General features: G+C 36.7%; 2 protein-coding genes and 1 long non-coding RNA gene across 6 annotated transcripts; 2 read left to right on the top strand and 1 right to left on the bottom strand.

Moving 5' to 3' along the window:
• Nucleotides 1-851: 851 nt before the first annotated feature.
• Nucleotides 852-2,955, top strand: LOC105054929 (pentatricopeptide repeat-containing protein At2g20540). Of its 2 annotated transcripts, XM_029267576.2 has the most exons (2): nt 852-2,697; nt 2,815-2,950. In XM_029267576.2, exons 1-2 carry the CDS (start codon nt 868-870, stop codon nt 2,821-2,823), a joined length of 1,839 nt encoding a protein of 612 aa, XP_029123409.1. In that variant the 5' UTR covers nt 852-867; the 3' UTR covers nt 2,824-2,950. The 2 variants fall into 2 exon arrangements, with proteins under 2 accessions (XP_029123409.1, XP_073102414.1); XM_073246313.1 differs by having other exon boundaries at nt 852-2,955.
• Nucleotides 2,956-3,592: 637 nt separating this feature from the next.
• On the top strand, nt 3,593-3,889 carry LOC140852790 (uncharacterized). Its single transcript, XR_012135701.1, has 2 exons — nt 3,593-3,730; nt 3,827-3,889. It is a non-coding gene; the product is annotated as an uncharacterized lncRNA (long non-coding RNA).
• A 34-nt stretch (nt 3,890-3,923) lies between these two features.
• Nucleotides 3,924-16,556, bottom strand: LOC105054930 (uncharacterized). 3 transcript variants are annotated; one of them, XM_010936580.3, is made up of 14 exons: nt 16,327-16,555; nt 15,046-15,140; nt 12,726-12,831; nt 12,550-12,614; nt 12,317-12,430; nt 11,512-11,586; nt 8,889-8,927; nt 8,673-8,744; nt 7,518-7,631; nt 6,957-7,028; nt 6,839-6,875; nt 5,156-5,268; nt 4,381-4,569; nt 3,924-4,232 (listed from the first exon to the last, which is right to left on the bottom strand). In XM_010936580.3, exons 1-14 carry the CDS (start codon nt 16,430-16,432, stop codon nt 4,155-4,157), a joined length of 1,275 nt encoding a protein of 424 aa, XP_010934882.1. In that variant the 5' UTR covers nt 16,433-16,555; the 3' UTR covers nt 3,924-4,154. The 3 variants fall into 3 exon arrangements, with proteins under 3 accessions (XP_010934882.1, XP_073102415.1, XP_073102416.1); XM_073246314.1 differs by lacking the exon at nt 4,381-4,569 and having other exon boundaries at nt 16,327-16,556; XM_073246315.1 differs by lacking the exons at nt 3,924-4,232; nt 4,381-4,569 and adding an exon at nt 4,794-4,991 and having other exon boundaries at nt 16,327-16,556.
• Nucleotides 16,557-21,766: the final 5,210 nt, after the last annotated feature.

Here is a 21,766-nt window from a genome sequence, read left to right on the forward strand (position 1 = left end):
CTTTTCTAAAATCACACCATTTTCTATATCACCATCGGTACCTCCATCTCTACTATCACTAACTCCAAAGCCTCTATCATGACCACCACCACCAAAATCGCTTGTGCCACCCTCATCAAATCTACTACCACGGCCCTCATGACCCTTAAGAAGCAAATTATTTTCATGGAATGTATACTACAGAAAGCAAATTTCTCTTACACAATAGCCCATTGAAGTTGTGAAATTCCTTTAACCATGCTAAGCCCACGTATTTATCTCCTTTATAAACACTTGAAGTGGCAATATAAATAGTGGTGGTAATGGTGGAGGAAAAATGAGAAAAATAGAAAGTAAAAATTTTGAATAGAAGATGAAAAAAAAAAAATTAGGATTCCATATTAGTTAGTTCTACGTATGTTAATTTCTACTATGTATCACCTAATAGAACTTGACTATTTCTATCACAATCTTCGGACAAAAGTAGTAATCGAACAAGAAATTATAATATTTTAAAAATTCAATGATATAATTATAATGAATCGAAGTTTAAGATAAAAATAAAAATTCTCAAAAAAATTAATTTTTTTTAAATAATTAGATCTAAATATAAATTAAAAATATATGTATATGATGCATATACATGTAACAATTTTATGTACATGCATATATGGCAAAATTATTTTTTTTTAAAAAAATGACCATGTTACATCAACAAACGTCATTTTTACCTTCTAGTATTTAAGAATTTTAAATACAAAAAAGGGTAAAAAAGAATGGGCATGAGAACCTCCTCCTCCTTTTAAAAATTAAAGAGAGAAAAAAAAAAGACAAAAAGTAAAAAGTAGGGCGCTTAAATGGCACTGCCATCAAGTCCAAAACACCAAGATGGCCGTTAAACCCAAACCCGCCCGGCCCTCCTCTCGCTACCTCGACCGCCTCCTCCTGTCTCTCCGCAACAAAAAGCGGCTCCCCACCCGCATTTGGCCCGACGACGACCATCCCCTCCCTCGCCGCCCCAAGCCCTCCTCCTCCTCCTCCTCCGACGTCTCCGCCGCCGACTCCACCGACGACCGGCCGCCCCCTCTAAAGCTCAGCAACCCTCTCCTCCGCGCCCTCGAGTCCTCCGCTGTCAACACTCCGCAGTTCTCCCAGGCCCTCGCCCAGCTTCTCGTCTCTGGCCTCGCCCGCCACCCCCTCGCCGCCGGCCGCGCCATCAAGGCCCTCTGCTCCTCCCCCTCTTCCCTCCCCTGCGCCGTCTCCCTCTTCTCCGCCGTCGATGGCCCGGACGCCTTCCTCTCCAACACCATCATCCGCTCCTACCTCTCCTCCGGCCGCCCCGAGGACGCCGTCTCCTTCCTTCGCCACCACGCGACACCGTCCGTCGTCCCTCCCAACCACTTCACCTTCCCTCTCCTCGCCAAGCTCTTCGCCGAGCTCGGCCTGGCCTTGGAGGGCCAGAGCGCCCACGCCCTGATTGCAAAATTGGGTTTTGAGGCCGATTTGTTCATCCGGAACTCTCTGATCTACATGTACTCTACTTTTGGTGACGTTGATGCCGCTAAAAGGCTTTTTGATTCGGATTTCGAATCAGATTTGGTCACCTGGAATTCCATGGTTGATGGTTATGTGAAGAACGGGATGATAGCTTCCGCCCGTCAGTTGTTCGATGAAATGCCCGCGAGGGATGTGGTCGGTTGGAATGTGATGATTGCCGGGCATGCTGGAGCTGGAGATATGGATGCTGCAAAGGAACTGTTCTTATCGATGCCCGAGAGGGATGTTGTCTCTTGGAACTCAATGATCGATGGATATGCTCGGACCGGAGAAGTTGGGTTTGCTCGAGAGTATTTTGATGCGTTGCCAGATAAAAACTCGGTGTCTTGGAATATATTGTTGGCTCTATACACAAGGACTAAGGATTATGAAGAGTGCTTGAAGTTGTTTGATTGTATGCTGGCAGTGGGAGATGTAAAACCGAATGAGGCCACCTTTGTCAGTGTCTTGACAGCTTGCGCGAATCTGGGCCGGCTTGAGAGAGGACAATGGGTGCATTCTTTGATCAAAGATGGCCCTATAAAGATCGAGCTTGATGTGTTGCTTTCGACGGCGCTATTGACGATGTATGCCAAGTGTGGGGTTATGGAATTGGCAAAAGAAGTGTTCGACTCGATGGAGGAGCAAAGTGTTGTGTCATGGAATTCCATGATTGTTGGATATGGTTTACATGGGCATGGTGAGAAGGCACTCGAAATGTTCATGGAGATGGAGAAGAGAGGGCCAAGGCCTAATGAGGCAACCTTTGTCTGCATTTTGAGTGCCTGCGCTCATGCCGGTATGGTGTTGGAAGGATGGCGATGTTTTGATCGGATGATTCGCTACTATGGCATTGAGCCTAAGGTCGAGCACTTTGGCTGTATGATGGATCTCCTTAGTCGAGCAGGATTGCTGAAGGATTCTGAGGAGCTTGTGAAGCGGATGCCCGCTGAGCACACCCCAGCCTTGTGGGGTGCTTTGGTGGCAGCAGCTAGAACTCATTGTGATTGGGAGCTTGGAGAGACTGTAGGTAGAAAGTTGATTGAGATACAACCTAGAGATGTGGGACCTTATGTGTTGTTGTCAAACATATATGCTGCTAGAGGTAGATGGAATGATGTAGAGAAGGTCAGGGACATGATGAAGGAGAATGGCTTGGAAAAGGCAGCAGGATTTAGTTCGGTAAGTGTGAACAATTCTGGCTCTGATCAGTTTGTGGAAGAAAACATTTCAGTTCGTAAGGAAAGCATAGAATACTCCGTCGAGTGAGAATGGTGCTCATATGAAATTTTCATGCAGGGAATTTGATAAGAGGTCAAGAAACCTACAGTATGCAGTGTGGTTGGATGAGCTATATACATTGTACAAGTCAAGAACACAAATTAGAGACATTGATACATTGATTTCTCTAATTGTTTTAAAGGGAAAGGAGGTCAGAGTATGAGCAAGTTGAGAGGCAAAAGGCAGTATGACAAACAATCCAAAACATCAAGGACAGATCTCACAGGATGTAGAGAGCGACTGAGAAGAAGCATGCTTTCAGTGGCCAAAATGATTAGAATGGCAAGGTGAATAATTCACTAGCAAATTGAGCCATTCCAAAATTATTAGGATCATCAATATAGTTAGGGTGTGTTTGGTTTATGGTAGGATTGGAATTAGAATGGATTGAAATCGAAATAGTCACGTCTGAATGCATCTAGTTTGTGACCGAAATCGGAATGGGATTTGAATTCTAGATTAGAGTCCCAATTGAATTTAGAAGCTTGGAACATTACCATTTGTTAGTGAATGATATGGAGTCACTCATTCCCATTCTATAGTCCAACCACACCCAACCAAATATGCCCTCAGTTTCTCTGAAACCAAACAGGAGGATCAGCTCTGTGATAACATTAACATATCATATCTGAAGCTTTCCCTGCCAAATGAGCACTCAACATGCAAACAGGTGTTCCTTGTCCGCTGTTCTCAATAAGGCGGAATGAGTCAAGAAACTGCTCTTGAGCAAGCAAAAGATGCTGAAAGGATCTAATTTGCAGTTTTAATGGGCTCAAAATTTCTTTCAATCGTTTGGAATTCAGTACGGCAAAGCTTAGAAATGGTGAATGTCATTGATGAATCCCTGAAACTCAAGCATGCCATGGTTCCTCTATCCTACCTTCAGTACTGATGTCTAATCGAAGGCCATCCAGATGTGAAAATGGGAGAAAAGGTCCAATCATCTAGGCAGTTGGTTCGTTGCATTGTAATGGCCTCACTTCTCTTATTATTGATGAACTGAGCCCGGGTTTGCTGTGTCTTTTAGCAGGTTACGCATTTGGAGCTCATGACTTGTTTTACTTCATCGCAAGATATAAACTACGAGCCATCATGACTTGCAGCATCCCTCTTAATACAGAGAACAATTAGAAGAATGTATCCTAACTTCCCTTCTAATACTTTGCCTTGTACATTGCTTTGATCAAAAATAAATAAAATCATGAATTTAAAATCAGTCTTATCCTCTTTGTAGTTTAACAGCAGAGCAAAAGCTATTCAAGCCATTAAATTGATACTTTTTTTTTTCTTGAAGCAGAGCAGCAGTACTAGTAGTATATCATGACCCCATCAGAAGCACAAAAACGCCTTTTGATGTCTTAGCTTTCTACCTGACTTTTCTCAGCTCTTACACGAGCCATCTGGGAGAGCAGCAGGTCTTGAACTCGGCTCTTTAGCTGGAAACAGGGAGTAAAATGTTAGATGCATTCTGCTTGTCACTGCGAAAGATATCTTAACCGTAAGGCTAGATAACAGATGGTCTAAAGATGACAAAGTAAAACATAGTCTACAGTAGGAAACATGTCAGAAGTCTGCTTTCCCAACCTCAACAACACCAACTTCATTTTTTATTGAGACACGGATGGCTCCATCTGGGCCAAGCCTTTTATATCTACCCGTATCATCATCTTCTAAGATGTTTGCGGGGGAGTCTTCCAACAAATCACATTTTGAAACAACATCAAGCCAAAGGTGATCTTTGAATCGTTCCTTTATTTCTTTATACGTGATGAACTGCACAGCCCATGGTGTTCCATGTCAACATACATAAGCAAGCAATAAGAACTGAAGCCTACCACTCATGCAAACAGGAAGCATGCAGGCACCAATATGGTACATAATTTTCCATTTGCACACCTTGATGGATAAATTCATGTACAGATACTCCAAAGTACATGATGGCTGCTGCTTGAGTGCAAGTATCTACTATATCATGCAGGTTGCAGTGATGGAAAAAGAAAGAGTAAAAACTAATCGCAGAAAAACACATATGAAATTGTTCGTCAGAAAAGAGAAAAACAGTAAATGAAATTGCAAGTTAGATATGATAGAAGATGCTCAAGTCTCTCAAAGGAATCGACAAAGTTTGTGAAGCACACAGCCTAGTGAATTCGACGAGTCACCATGGTTCCTTGAACAAGGATCATCCCAATTAACTACAGTCATTGAGACAGCAAGTTATATATTGAAGAATTGGTGGTGCTGACATGCTGTCTACATCCAATGATCCTTTGATAAGGATTTTGTTGTCCCTCCAAGGTAAAAAAGATTGTTGAAGAATGACATGCCATTATAACTTCAAAAGCATACTGTATCTTACCTGATCGTAAGGTGAGGTTCCACATTCTCCAGAGAGATCATGAACATACAATACAGCAGTAGGCAAATGAGAGAGGACAGCGAGTGTCAGTTTTTCCAGATTATTCCTGTCATCTGGCATTCCAAAAGGACCGTATGAGAAAACAGTGAAGAGGGTGCATTCCACGAGAGTGGTGGACAGTAGAGGAAGACAGACAACCCAGAGGATTGGAACATAATAAAAAGCATGCCACAAGATAACACCACCAAAATGTACAGAAAGCATGACCCACAGAAAACTATTAATCAAAACTTGGATGTTAGATTTCTAATCAGTCAAAGCATTTAGAATTTTTAAGCGACAAGTTGTTAAAATAACCAGAATGTGCTTATTGTTTAACCTAGTCCAAAAACATACACAATAGATTTAATAATTAGATTATCTTCTTGAGGTTAAAAACGGCCATGTTAATATGCAAGTGCCAAACTGGATAATGTGGAATTTTCCTTCTCCAACATCAAGTAGCTGCAGTGCGTGTGGTCGTTAGGTACATGTAGTAACTTGGATTTGGGAGAAAGCATGTAAAATTGATTGCCACAAGCTTATACAAGCACCGGAACAGGATAATGCAATAAAGAATAAATCAAAAAGTACCTGCAAATGAAACCTCATAGAAGATACTGAAGCATAGAACTTAACACTTGTGTCCAAGGTAAAAAGGATATATACATATCTTTTAAGAATTCCAGAGCTCATCAATAAGCAAAACACCAAGTATTTGGGTTGTTTTTGTAAAACCTCTGCCATTGATTAATAGCTGGCAAAGATTTTATTTAAAGGATTGGGTCAGCAGAGATATGTCAACAAGTTGCACAAATAAAGCTCATATAGCAAGTCATTTATCTGGCAGCATTTTACCAGATACTAGAAGAAAAAAAATCTCAAGTAACATGGAGAATAACTTGGTGTTAGATTTTAATTTTAATTTGATTTAATTTAATTTAATTTTTTTTGGGGAACAGAGACAGTGTTAGATTTCCTATTCAATAAATTGAACTTTGCACTGTTCCATCTTGAGGGTTGCAGAGGAATGACAACATGCTGTTACGTATTCAGCAACTTGCCCATGAATCCCAGATCAACTAGAACAAGAAAAATCGAAAGAAACTTGAACACTGATATGGTGATCTCCTCCCACTCATTTTTCCTTATAAGGTCTATTGTCCCTTCAGCAACAATATTTGTAATATGAAAGCTTGAAACATCATTGTGTTTGCAAAAGTTTACTAGTGGAGGTTTCTAGAAGGATGCTGCTCCAGTTCTAGAATCTTGCTCTCACTTCCGAATATGTAAAACTTTTTCTTAATGCTAAGACTAATTTATCAAATCACTAATCTTAGTTCAGTAAAAGATATCTATTCTGTTATTTTAACATTCTTCTGATTCTCTATAACATGCATATCTTTACTTATTTATTTTGGATTTCCTCAGGCTTCTGTGAACTAATATCTCTGAAAGCTCCGCTTAATTGCTCTTGGCCCAATCGTGATCTACGTAACCAAGTTTTTAACATAGAACACATTTGCATCATCTTTCAAGAGCCCAAATTATTGTTTAAAATAACAATACAGAGGATGACAGCACAATTAAGGGGGGAAAAAAAAAACTATGTGTTGATCATATATAATCATCCAGATGGCTCACCATCACGTCTTGTAAGAAGACCTGGAGTGTCAGTGACCTGCAGTCAAACAGGTAACTTTCCAGATTAGCTAATTGTAGAAAAGAAAGATAGCATAGCAAAAATAATAATAATTTGAACCTGAAAACGCTCATAGTTGAAAACGATGTGACCCATAAGTATTCCTCTGGTTGTGAAAGGGTAGTTGCAAACCTGAGAAAAATGAGTGAATCTTAAAGGTAAATGTTGAAAATAAAGGACATGATGGTTGTCATTTGTCAAATTAACACTGACTAATTCTCAAACCAAGCAAAAGATAATCAAATACTGCAAAATTCATTTAGCAAGATTTGGAATCAGAACTGATCCATCTGATGTTAAAATTGGTTCCATTGTTTCATGACAAACATTAACCAATCTTAGATACTATGCAATTATGAGCTGCATATATTACAATTTTTTGCCTATTTACATCCCCAACTCATCATGTTATTTCTTTCATTCATATAGCATCTTCATAGATCTTCCAGCAGCTCAAGAACACAGCTATTTCTCCCAGTTTTTCCTTAAAATGCTTCAAATCAGAATGTATGAAACATTACTTATAGTGCTAATAAATCCACTATATGATATGCATAAATCAGATATTGGAGTGCAGAGCCAGTACAGATTCTTGCACAAAGGCTGCACAAAGATGGTTACCTCTGGTTTCCCAGTTGAGAGAATACGAACCAATGATGATTTCCCGACATTGGGTGCTCCAACAAGACAAAGCGTAGGTATCTGTGGGTCAACTACTGGCATTGCACGCAAAGTCTGCAAGACCACATTAATCAGTTGAGTCCAATTAAGTTCAAAGTTAGTTCAATGATCAAAACATTCTTATCAAATGCAATGAAAATTGTCACAGAAGCAGATATCATTCAATTCATACGACCAAGAAAAGCTTTGTGCAATAACTCCATATATACTAAAATCTTAAATGAAAAGCATGATCTGATATATCTGGGGTCCACTTCATGAATTTTTTCCCCATATTTGTACTTAAAGGAAAATCAAAATATATCAAGTATGCAATTAAATCCTTGCAAACAATTTCCATCCAGGTCACACAGGGCCTTTTCCTCTTATTCGACATGTCCTATCCACCTCTAGTGCCATATTTGCTGCACAAGACTGTAACATTTAATTGCTTTTTCATCATTTTTTCAGGTTGCAACTTTGACATATGCTCTAGACACTCATCTATAATTTTTCAGTGTTACCTAATTCATCATGTTTATTTCTGAAAAACTCTCATACACCCTATCAATTAGCTAACCAAGTCATTTCCATTTTCTTGCTAGTGTTGCAAGCCATATTTACTAAGAAAAAAGCTACCTCAGAGCATTATCTGCGGTATAAAACAACATATAAAATCCATGATCTAAAAGAAGATACACAATGAGACAGTCCCAGGATGTATAGCTGGAGCATTCACATACTATTCATATAATAGAATAGATATAGCAAATGTAATTTTTACAGCATCCATATGGATGTATCAAGAATCACCATATTTATGTACATACCCACGCATGGTACTCAAAAATATTACATATGCCTGTCTGTACCAGAAGCCACGTTATTATTACAACATTTAAAGTTCCTAAAACCGAAAAAAAATGTTTAGGTGGATTTTTCCCTATGCATTAAAGCCTAACAACATGAAAGGAATTTAAAAAATAGATGACATTATGGTTCCTTTAATTCTTAACAATGTGCCCTAATCAGTTCAAGATGCATCTCGCTTGCATCTGTTTCGAATATCATATATGAAAAGAATTAAGGTTATGTGTGATTAAATTGACTAATTACCTTTGCAACATTTACCAAATCATCCACAGCATTTCTTCCTAGTTGGAAAACTTCCTCAAGCTTTTTTAAACCCTGCAAGCCATAATCATGGGGAACATTAATAGAAAAGGGCCAAAAACAAAAATAAGCCCACAGACGATGTTGAAAGGAAGTATTCATCGATTTCATTTACATGGCATGTATAAATAATGCATTTACATGAAAATTCAAACTGACCTCACTTAGCCGCTCTTCTGCTTCACGCTTTGATGAGGACTGTCAAGGTTAAATATCTAACCTGAATAAAAATCTTTACTTTCATTATAGAAATGATTAATATGAAGCACTAAAATGATTGATATACCAGAAGATCAAGAGGACATTCAGTAAAGATGGCATGACTACAATTTACTCTGATTCTTCCTACCAATTTTAACAGAAAATTTAAAACAAAATCTCTAAAGATATAAGCGAATTAAACATATTTATAAACAAGGTTCCATACACAAATCATCAAAATTGGAGCCAAGGTCAGGATTAAAACATGATTTTCAGCAGTAGCACATGCAAAGTGTGCACCAAACAAAATTAATGATTGTAGATAACTGATGAATCAAATTAATCACAAAGTTAGAGGTGAAGGTGGACCGGATAATATCTATTCAGATCAATTTTCACATCTGAATTTATCTGAATTGGATACAAATTTGAGAATCCGACTAATATCTGTATCTATATTTATATCCATCAAAAAAAAAATATATGAATATGGATGGACAAATATCCGATCTGTATCAGAATATCCAATTCTATTTGTAATCATATAATCTCATATAGCATTAATGAAAATTTTGGGAAAATAAGTGACAATATTAACATGTTGTCAGCTTGATTTACCTTTCACTTAGAACATCTTTGATTTTGTGGTCATAAAGTTTACGTACTTGACTTACATCCATATTTATATTCATACTTCCAATGTCTGACTTTTATCCATATCTATTTAAAACAAATGTGAACATGAATTTTTACATCCAACTGACATCCATATCTGCATCCATATATATCAAACCAAAACAATATGGATATGGACATGTTGATATCAGATCTGTATCTGATCTATTTTCAGCACTACAAAAAGTACAGAAAAGATTAGATAAAGGATTTGCACAAAGCATGATTATGCAGAAGCCCACTTGAAAAAGTTCAGCACTCTTGTAGGGTATCCGCAAGAGATATTGATTACAACCATATGAAGTGATAATCAGAAAAAAAGAGAACTAAATGGATGGGAACATTTTTTTTTTCCTGAAGGAGAAGCCTTTTTCCACTTGGTTTAGAAATGTTTGACAAAGTATAACAGACTACAGTAACTGGTTATAGATGTGAACAAGGCTCCACATTTGCATATAATTTAACATGACCATAATTATCAAGCATGACCAAACCATTTAAAGCTGGTTTTCTAAATCCTTATTAGTCAATCGTTCCCATAGGGGCCAACTCTTACTTCCCGCAAACTTTTCCAGGTTCTTTTTTAGAACTCTTGTCCATGTGAGCATAGGCATTTCCCTATTCCTCCTAACCTTGATCGCATATCTGAGCACCCATCATTAATGATGCCCTCATAATATTTTAATTGCACTTGCCCATGCAATCTCAATCAATTTTGTATCTCTTAGGCCTCAACTAATGCAACTTCCATACCTTCTTTACTATATCCATTGATCATTGTATCCTTGCTGCTTCTGCTAGACATCCATTTCAATACTTTCATATTTGGAAGTAGACAAAATTTATAGCTATAATCAAATTGCCAAACTTATAATGAAATATTTACAGTGTAAAGGTTACAATATTTAGTAGATGATGATTAACGTTACAAATTGTACACCAGAACTTCTATAAACAGAAGCATATCCCTAGAGATATATATCCTTGCCCATCTCACATGTTATTTTGCTTCCTATCATTGAAAATTTTCCATTATGCATGTCAGAAGTTTGATCAACTGCCAAGTTTCTACATTGTGTTCACAGCTCCAGTAAACACCAGAAGTTTGATTGACTGCCCATTTTTCCAAGAATCCTTGCTCCTCTAGGCTGATCATAATTGTATGTTACTATTGATACTTTATAGAAATGAAAAGATCTATGCTTTGGGTAATGATGTATTTAGTTGGTGTCTCAATATGGAATGATGATGATGATGATATATAATCTGCAGATAAAGTGTTGCTCTGTTTTGGTGGGTTGAAAGTGAGGTTAGCAATTGTCAGGGCACAACTGACATGCTACATATCATGGAAATCTTTCAAAGAACTATGCCACAATTTCAGATAATAGATGCTAACAACCCATAGCATCTTTCAGGTGAATTCTTATGGGTATAGAAAGAACACAGACAAGGAGATATGCAGAAAGAGCATGCCTCAACAAATCTGAGTAGAAACTGGTTTCCAATAAATTAAGAACTAAAAATTTCCAAGTAATAAATTGCCATATACTTTCTTGATAACAATGAGACCATTTAACACCATGAATTAGAGGTCTCTAACAAAATTTGCATGGAAATGCTAAATAGAACACTCTTAAATATATGTTATAACTCGTAGGCTGAATGACAAATGAATAAAATGGAAGAGGATCTACTGTATGACCGTAGAAGCAGTGCCCTCAATTAGGAACCATGATGATCCCTAAGAAGCATCCATATGAAAGCAGAAATGGTGTTCCAGAGTAAAATTTTATTAAAAAATGAAAAAAAAAACTTATTTAATGGTGTCAACGCTATCAGTTTTGGCAGCTCATATTATTCTACAAAATTAGCAAAATGAATAAGATTCTTGTCTGAGCCAAACCTTAGCACAAAGGGATGCATGCTGCTTTCCAACAGATATAAGCCTCTTCCTGAGAGCATCCACTCTTCCTAATACCTGTTGAGACACCATGACATCATCATTGTGAAATTAAACACCAATGGCCTTAAAATATGAATGGAAAAAAGAGGGAAAGTTAAGATGTGTATGCTTTACAAGAATCAGATTCATTCATCTAGCTGGAGATAACATCGGGTTCAACAGGTAAGTAACATTTAAATTCAAACTAGTTGCTCTTGTTACATGATATGTTAAACTTTTTTCCTTTTCAGTTCTAAGTATCTCAGAAACATTTTACCACGTAATCCACAATCTTCCAAATTATTGTTATCCCAAAAATGTATACAGCAGCTGTGCACTATCAAACGAAAGGTTTGAAGCAGTCTCATGAATATTTGATATATTGTTGCTTCCTATGAATATTGCTAGATTATGCTAACAAGTATGCTCATATGATGCCCATCACTTCAGGAAAACCTTTTTCCCATGTGAAGCATAATTACTAAATCCTTTACATAATTTCAAGCTGGAAGAGAATAAATCAAGCAGAATAAAAGCTAGCACAAAAAACATTTTCATGCCAGGAGAGCGAAGGACCCAAAACAATTAGTAGTAGATAGCACTTTCAAACTATATAAGCAAATTATAAGGAAAACAACTCCATCATCAAGCAAGGCCAACACACCATCACCACAGAATAACAGAGTCCAGATGACTAAAGTTAGATCAACCAAGCTCAATGCACAAAAAATATCACTAAAAAATTCTAGTAAGCCGAGTAGCATACCTCCTCATAATTACCCTCGCCAAAAGTCAGCTCGATGAGAGATCTCTCATATGGATGCAGATATCGTTTGTTAGGAAAGTTCTCCATGTATCCTCTCAAAGGAACGGCTAATTCCTGAAGATTAAGATGATATCACATGCATTCGGAGGGCAGTTTTTATCATATTATTGATACAGATACTAGCAAATTCGGTAGTGTTTCTAAAACAAGAAGCACAAGAATCCATGTCTCACTTTCATTAATGCATCAAGTTGCTTTGCCCCTCTATTTCTCTCTCGCTTTGCGATGTTTGCAATACCTATGACATAAAGCAACATATCACCTAGTACCTTGAGTAAAATAACAATATCTGCAATTGACAGAAGAATAATTTAAATATGCAAAAGAAACCTTCATGGTAATATATTACCCTTTGTAGGTGTCACATTTCTTGCTTTCCTCTGTGCAGAAGAAAGTATATCCATTGATGGCATCACCATGGGTAACTTCTGAAATGCTCCAACCATTTCATGCTTCTGCAGAGGTTCCCCAACAAAATATTTACCACATGTGTTACTGTTTATTTACTATCCCCCTTTTTAAGTATTCGGAATTTAAAAAAAAAAAAAACTGGAGAACATGTGGGAAATAACTTGGATTGAGGGTCCAACCACCCAGGGGAAAGACCTCGAACACGAATCTAATGCTCACAATACCAGACAATAAGCCATCAAATTCCTTTGTCACTAGCCATGAAACACAATGTCTTAAAATCCTTATTCTCTATGTATGGGTATTATTCTCTTTGTAGACCCAAAGAATTGTCAATAGATAGATTCTTGGTGACATCATGAACCTGTCTAAAAGATGAAAAGGTGACAACATTTAGCATCTAGAAACTCAAAAATCCTCCTAAATATAAAAATATTATCTACTATAAGGAGCCAACATTGCACTATGTGAGTTATTTATTCATCTGGGCAACCAGACTGGATATCCCACCATCAGAATGTAGAGTAGTGTTGCTAAAAAATGAAGATATATGAAACTATTGTTTTGCAAATATTTAACACTCCTCTCCTTTCTCTGCTTCTAAAGCCATAATGGAATCAGCTAGCCCACAATAACCTAATTTCACTGAATCAGCAGTGAATTGATGTGAACAGAACCAGTTCATAATACGATCTTGCTGTGATATGAAAAGACAGGCAAATTAAAAACCCTATACATGGGATTATTTAATTAATTCGTAAATGTAATATATTTATACATCTTCTTCCTTCAAACACTTTCAGAAAATGCCTCTTATTTCAGCCCATTTTGATCAGCAGACCTTCTATAACTTTAAAAGATTTTTACTGAATAATGAAGTCAATAGAATAAATTTTCTCATCCTACTCTAAGCAAACAATAGAAAAGAGCAAATTGCAAACTATGAATCCAAACTAGGACCAAACAAATCATTGAATCAGGTAACTATGGATTAGCACCTTGACCAATTTGTACTAAAATTGGTTATCAAGTCCAACACTTTCCTTGTGATCACTTTATCACTTACAAGTGGGAAAATTAGCAGTTTACTCAACAGCAAGAAAATAAAATGCAAGCATAAGATATAATGAACCAAGCTTGAAAAAGGGTAAAGAAAGTCTGAAAAGCACAGAGCATTGAGTAGTGTGTGATTGTGAAAAAAAATTAGCAAGTCAAAATGGGGAGGAGAGATTAAGTGGGAAGAGTGTTCTTGACAGGTAATGTGGCCCCACAAAATTGTTAATTAGTTATGCTTAATCTACCTTGTTGAGTACATGAATGTTGGCATTCTACAAGCATTTCTGTTGTAAGAATACAGAGGGTAAGTATGACAACTGTAACCTCCATATCAGCAAAAAAAACATTTAAGCCGGACAAGCTTCAACATCTTGGTATCCTTCGAGGGAGGGAAGGGAAAGGAAAAAAAAAAAAAAAAAAGTCTACCTAGCATTCCAACCCAAGACAAAGATCCTGCTTTTGTCTTCAAGGTGAAACTGTCCATTCTCCATAAAATAGTGAAAAGGCATGATAAAACACTAACCAATAATGTCAATGAGGTTTCAAAGTAAAGTACATGATGAGGAAGAAAGAAGCAAATGGATAATGATGCAACAAGAGTCAAAGATAATTATTAATATAAAAAAGACATGATAATTAGCAGAGCAGTAGGCAGTGTCGGACTATATAGCCAGGTTGCTGCATAGTACATTTTCTCCTGGTAACAGATGTTGCTCTACAGTCAGTGTCCAGTCAGGAGATGGTACAAATAATGATACATCAGCAATCTGATGGATGATTAAAATAGTGTCATGTGTTTCATTTCAACCTAATCACAAGAATAAAGATGTATAATTTATTTCTATTGCTTCAAAGTTAAAATAAGAATTTAGGGAATGAACAGAAGATGGTACTGAAATTGGGTTAAGACCCCTAGTGTTACAGACAGGGATTGAGGCTTCAGTGGAAACTTCTTGAACATATGTAATGTTCAACAGGATACTAAGTCCTGCATTTTCATCTAAATGGCTTTGGTAACTAGTGATATATGAATACACAACTACATAAAAAAAATACTAAAATGCAATGTGATAGATAAGCTCTCTCAGAAACTAAGTGTTGAAAATACAATAGAAGATTTCTAATTGTGCAGACTGTTTCTTTTTCATATTTCTAAGAAAAGTATACTGGTACAAATTTATGTGCTCGGTATGAGATCTTACAGAGCTTTTATTAATAACTGCCCCAGTGGCTGTCTGCAATTGCTGACATAAACACAGAGAAGGGCCAAGCTGCGCTTCTAAAGCTGAAATTAGACCTATATTGAAAATTGAAAATTATCCATCTCAATACAGATTCCACATTCAGTCAGTAAAAAAAAAAGAAAGAAAGAAAGAAAGAAAATCCAGATGGAACATTATACCCCCCCCCCCCCCCCACAAAAAAAAAAACCAGAGAGAGAGAGAGAGAGAGAGAGAGAAGAAGAAACATTTTGGATAGAATTCACGTTTAAAAAACTCTATTCGGGAAATAACAAGAAATTCAGTAACATCAACTTAGGTGCCAAAAAACAAACAACAAGCAGCCACAAAAAAATTCATAGAGTATAGGAAAACAAAAAGAAAAATCAGCATCCAAACCTTAATTTTCATAATTTGAAGAATCCAAGGAAAGTAATCAAGAAAAAATTGAACTCATTTGCTAAAGTTCAAAGATCTTATGGAGAACAACCCAGGAAACTCTCATGACAACTAATTCATTGTCATCATTTACCAAAGAAAAACAACAAAACGGCGGGGGCGGGGGTGTTGGGGGAGGCGCGGGTGGGGGGGCCGGGGGGCGCCCGGGAAGAAAAGAAATGCTGAACGCTCACGAAGATGGACCCAAAACGAAAAAGATCAAACTTTTGAACTTCATCCCAGTTGGGTGATGAAATGAAGGGGAACCAGTTTGAAGCTTATTGGAGAGAAGAACAGGAAAGTCTACCAATAACTCAAAGAGCAAAAGAAAGCTACTCCAACAACCGTATCAACAACCAATCCCTATGTCAATATCCACTAAAATGAAAGCTAACAACATGTAATCAAATTAACAGATCAATGAATTCTATTTATAAAGACGGACCTATAAAGCAAAAAGATCAGATTTCCGAACATTCTGTAGCATCGGTATTCGATGAAATGACACAAAAAAACGAAGTTGATGCAAAATCACAAAAATTCAAACAGCACAGCGACGGAAAACTAAAAGATTTCCTTTAGTCAAATAATCCAAATGCCGGTCATCCAATAACAATTCGTCGAAAAAATCCAACGGAATATTTCTTTCCAAAAATAACAAACTCATAAAGTGCAGAAAAAAAAAATGAAAACAATTTGTGAATCGGGTAGTCAATGAAACAATGCAAAGACACCCTTTGTCGCTTTTGGAGATCATATGAGAAAAAATTCCAGTTGGTTTGCTACAGAACTAAGAGCAGATTAGGATGAGGGAGAAAGAGCGACCTATGGGGAGGCGAGAGCTCCTTCTCCTCCTAGTTCGAAGAGGTAGTTTGGTGGAAGGAATCCACCATTGATGCAAGACATTCGAAGCTCTGATGCTGCCGCTCATCCCTCTTTCTCACCGCTGCCGCTCGGTTTTCTCCTTCTCCGTTCTCGCTCCCCGCCCACCACAGGATACCGAGGATTCCCTCTGGGTCGGGGTCGTTCTCTTGAGGTGGCAAAACCGGATCCTTTTCCTCCGGGTTCGAATCAGGGTTTTAGGAGACGGTCGGGCCTTTTTTCCAAAAAAAAAAAAAAAAAATTGTAAATGCATTAATGTTGGAACCTTAGGATCTCTTGGCAGGGTGGGTTTAGGTTAAAGTTGATACTTAGGCCCTTGTCTGGATTTGACTGGCTTATAGGCCAGTAGATTGGGTATGATCCAAAGATAAATCTACACTAGCAAATAGGTAGGCGCATTTGAAAAACAATAATAAAAATATTAAAACAAATATTCAAAATATAAAAAGCATGAAATCAAAATAAAAATTTAAAATAAAAATAAAAAATATATTATAAACTAAAACTTTAAAGAAATAATAATTGAATCGAAATAATAATAATAAATAGCTACCTAAAAATTTAGAATGCAGAAACCTAAAAAGCAAAAAGCAATAATAAGTACTAAAGTTAGGAAGAAATAAGTTCCATATGGTAACGGAAGTAGTTATAAAAGATAAATGAAGGATTATAAATTAAAAATAATAATTTTTTTGATATGCTTATAAAAATATTAAAAATGATAAATTTATAAGGAATATGCAAATTTAAGATGTTTAATTAATTATAGAGAATTGTAACTAGAAATATTTCAACTAAAAGCAAAAACTTGTAATATAATAAAAAAATGAAGAATGAAAATATACAGAAGAGGACCAAAAAAGAATATTTGACATAGTAATGAAGATAAAAAAAAGTGTAGATAAAGAAAATCTAAAGGATAAAGAAAATATAATGAATGAAAAAGTATAAACAATATTTTATAAAATAAAAATGCACAAGAAGATAATAAAATAACAAATATTGAAGTTTGTAAAAGAGGAATGGAGATTAGAGGATAGGAGAGGGGGAGAGCTCTAAGGTGTGGAAAGAAAGAAAGGAGAAGAGAGAGGAAAATAAAAAAAAAAAAAAGAAGGTCAAAGATGAAGGGCTAACATGCGAGGGTTGAGATGGAGAGTGAAGGGACGTGAGTCGGGCTTGGAGAGAGTGCGTCTAACTTGTTTAAAATTTAGTTATTTTATTAATTTTTTATTATTTTATTTAAAAAATATCTAATTTATTTGAGATTTTTAATTATTATTTAAATAGATATATTCTGATTGCAAAAGAAAATAATATTGAATTATCTTTTAAATTTTAAAAAAATATCTAGTTAGTTAGGGATGCGAATAAGAAGGATTTTTAAATAGAGCTCATTTGGTTTGAAAAGCTATGTAGATAAGAGATGAGACATAAAGATAAATAGAGCACACATGGATTATATATTTAAATTCTTCATTATATTATTTTAATAAATATTCATGTAAAAATGAGTTTAATATATTTCTATTAAAAAAAATTATAGACAAAATTTAAAATGGCATATTCCTCTCTTATTTAATAATGTAAGATAGATAATTTATTGCTACAGGTTCAAGTATACTGAAAATTTGTTTATTTCATACTTACCTTATTGTATCATATGTTATATTACAATATATATTCGATTCAGACTTGCTTAACCTATATAATTATCAATAAATTTACTTATAATATTCAGCAGGATGTAACATGGTGTATATTATTTATTGATGATATAGTGTTGACGATAAAAGGGGAATTAGATTGAATACTAAATTGGAGTTATAAAGAAAAGCTTCGAAAGATAAGGGCTTAAAGGTTAGCAGAACCAAAACAGATTAAATAGAATGTTAATATAGTGAAAATAAAAATAAAAATATTATCTTAATCAAGATTGATGACTAAGAGATTCTACAAAATAATTATTTTTGTTACATATAATTTATGATATAATATAATAAGAAGATAAATAAAGATATATGCAACAAAATTAGAACTGATTGCATGAAGTGAAGAGGCATATCTGGAATATTATATGAAAATCACATATTTTGAAAACTTAAGAAAAATTTTATTGATCTTTTTGATGGAAGAAAAAAAGATTATAAATCAATTATGAAATTTGTTATATTATATAGTTCAGGACAATATAGAAGTTATAAACAAGTTGAACCTAGCAGAAGTAAAAAAATTAAAATAGATCTCTAAGAAACCTCAAAAGAATAAAATACTAAATATATATATTAAAAGAGTTGTAGGAGTTGCACAAATTAAAAATAATCAGACAAATTCAAAATGAAGTGATAGAAAATCAATTGACATGATATACACATGTAAAATATGTTGGAAATGCGGTTTATAGAAATTGTTAATACATGCAAAAGTTAATATTTTCAAAAATATAAAAAATAATTTATTAAAATTCAAAAAAAGAATGTGTTTCTAGATCGAGGAACAAAATTTGCCCTCTGATGCAGGTCTATGACAAGATTGTCTTCAAAATACAACAAACTCTAACTTAGTCCAAATCCTCCAATCACAAGTATGATCGCTTTAAAGGCTTGGCCCACTTGGCTATCTTTCAATTATCCAAAAGGATTGTAAAAGAGAGAGCTTATGAAGTTGAAAATTTGATGGAAAAATTGAAGAAAATAAATATTAAGGGAGCTAATGTTGCTAAAGGTCTGATGTAGGTTGGGATGTATTTTTCTACAATGCAAGATCTAAAGTCTTTTTATGATTTTGATCCAGATAACCACTAGAGAGGCCTATAAAAGTCTCAACAGCTGTTACAATAAAAGTCTTAATTGTTGGGGGGTCTGGCCAGGATACCACCACTATATGATCTTTTCGATACCACTCGCATTGCACTCGATCACGTGTAGGTACTGCAAGAGAAAGAAAGAAGAAAAAAAATATAAGATAAAAAAAAATAATCAAGTATGTGGATCAGCCCAAGATTTACCTCTACAGGGCATGCAAAACTTTACTATGAGAAAAGAACAAGTACAAGAGGAGATCTTCACACTCTTAACCTTTATACACAATCTCTCTCTCAACTAGAAGCTATCCTTATAAAATTCTTACTAGAACCCAAGAAGACCCTGCCTGACAGTCTGTCCGAAGCCCCTACTTCTGCTCTCTGTTGGTGCCTTCTCCAAGTTCTGCTACAGATCTCTCGGCTGCACCAACTCTTTGCAGAACCACCACAGAACCACCTCTGTTTGCCCATAAGATTTTTAAAGAGCCCCAAAACTCAAACCACATCGAAGAAACACTCCTGATCAGACTCCAGATGTGTTTGGACCATCCGATTAGCACCGCGACCCTCTCAGTTGCTTGATCGCACACCTGTAGCCTGTTATTGCTCTCGATCAGGCCTCCCAAGCATCCGATCAAGCCCATAAACGAAGACCACCGTTCGATCGTATATTTATCCAAGAAAAATCTCATGAACCATGAGAAATCGAGAGAAAATGCCACTCTGGTCCATGTGGACCATGCAAAATGGGGTGGGAAATGCCCCCGATCAACGATCATGCATGAACCACGTGAGAAGATGGGATGCGCGCCCGCACTGCATTGTGCCCACATTGGGTTGTGCCGACACGATTGGCCTACGCGCTCGTCCGCACGCACTGAGCCTGGGCCCTGCCTACTGCCAGCCCGTGGACCCCTCCGACGGCCCGTGGGCCATACCTGTTGCTCCTGACCTCCTCCTACATGTATCTCCTTTGTCTGGACTCTGTTTGGACTATTTTTGGGCTCATTAGATTTCATTCATCATCTTGGACCTCATTCTAAGCTTATTATAGATCGAATCTCAAGGTATTTTTCTCAATAATCTTCATTTCGATTCGATATTTGGCCTCTATAATAATTTTGAGAGATCATCTCTCACTCTCATGTCCTAAAAAAAATACCTGCTGCTCATGGATGGGCAAACATGAGAGTCGAGCCAGACCGCTCGATCCCATCTCTATTATAGGCTGTGTCCACTCTGACCAGAGACCTGCTCGAGGTAGCCTCTTGTGGCAATAGAATCTTTATCTTGCGACGTTGCTTGTCATCCTTCTGAGTCTTCCGTCTCATACCCGATCCACCTGCTCCTGGAGCTCCACCTCGTTGAGCTCCTTACCAAGAGGTAGTGTCCTCCATACTGCTTTCCCTTCATTATGACCTATTGCCGTGCATGACCTTCAAAATTTCTCCATCAGCTCTCCACTTGTAACTGCTTAAATCCAGTCTACTTAGAAAAATTATATTTTTCTTGAAGCTGGGTATATATCGGATCTCACCCAATTTCCTCATAGCTCTATCATGTGTCTCCATGCTGACCGTCTCGATGTCTTTGATCGTACAGCTCGACCCATTTGGTAAGTAAATAATGTCCTCACTATTCTCTAGAGATTCAAACAGCTTCTCTTTACAACAAACATGATAAAAATAAGTAGAGTCTAAGATCCATTATTGAAAAAGAATAGATACCTCATCTGAGATCATAAGCGCATCAACAATCTCAGTATCGCTATTGGCCACCGTCATAGTAGCCATCGTTCGATCTTTGAGGGTAATCTCTGACTTAATGCCCCAACTCATTATACCGGTAGCATCTGATCTTGCTGTAGTCCCTTGTCCTGGACTTGGACTACCCATGTCGCGATCCTCTATGGCTTCATCTTTCGCCACTATGTCCTCCAGTCACCGTCAGAGCTGAGTCACAATCTGAACTTGAAACTTGATTCTTCCACCTGAGAACTTTGTTCTGGAGAAGTGTAGAAGTCACCTCTTCCATCTTGATGGTGCTCTTACCTATTAGAAGAGCAGTCACCAAAGACTTAAAAAAGGGAGAAAATGATGATAGCAAGATCAATACCCTGATCTTCTCCTTAACTTTCTCATCAATGCTAGGGAGGTCGGTGAGGATTTTCTGAAAGTTGCTTAGATGCTCCTGCATACTTTGTCCCTCAATCATCCACAGCTGATAAAACTACCTCCAGAGGAAGAAAATGCTGGTGAGAGACTTCATCATATACAACTCTTTGAGCTTCGACCACAGTACTGTCGGAAATATCTCACTAAGCATATGGATCACCATGTCATCTGCTAGATACAAGTGGATGGTACTCACTGTCTACGTCTGTAGCCACTTTCAGGTCTTCTTCTCCATGATGGTTGGCTTCTTCTCGTACAAGAGAGTATCGATCAACCCTTACTGGATGAGCACGTCCTTTACTCTCGATTGCTAGAAGGAAAAATTACTCTTTCCATCAAACCGACTGATCTCTATCTTAATTGAACTTAATTTCTCTATCTTCTTCAATCTCGATCAACACTATCACGA

Source organism: Elaeis guineensis, chromosome 12, assembly GCF_000442705.2.
Source record: "Elaeis guineensis isolate ETL-2024a chromosome 12, EG11, whole genome shotgun sequence".
Classification (NCBI taxonomy): domain Eukaryota; kingdom Viridiplantae; phylum Streptophyta; class Magnoliopsida; order Arecales; family Arecaceae; genus Elaeis; species Elaeis guineensis.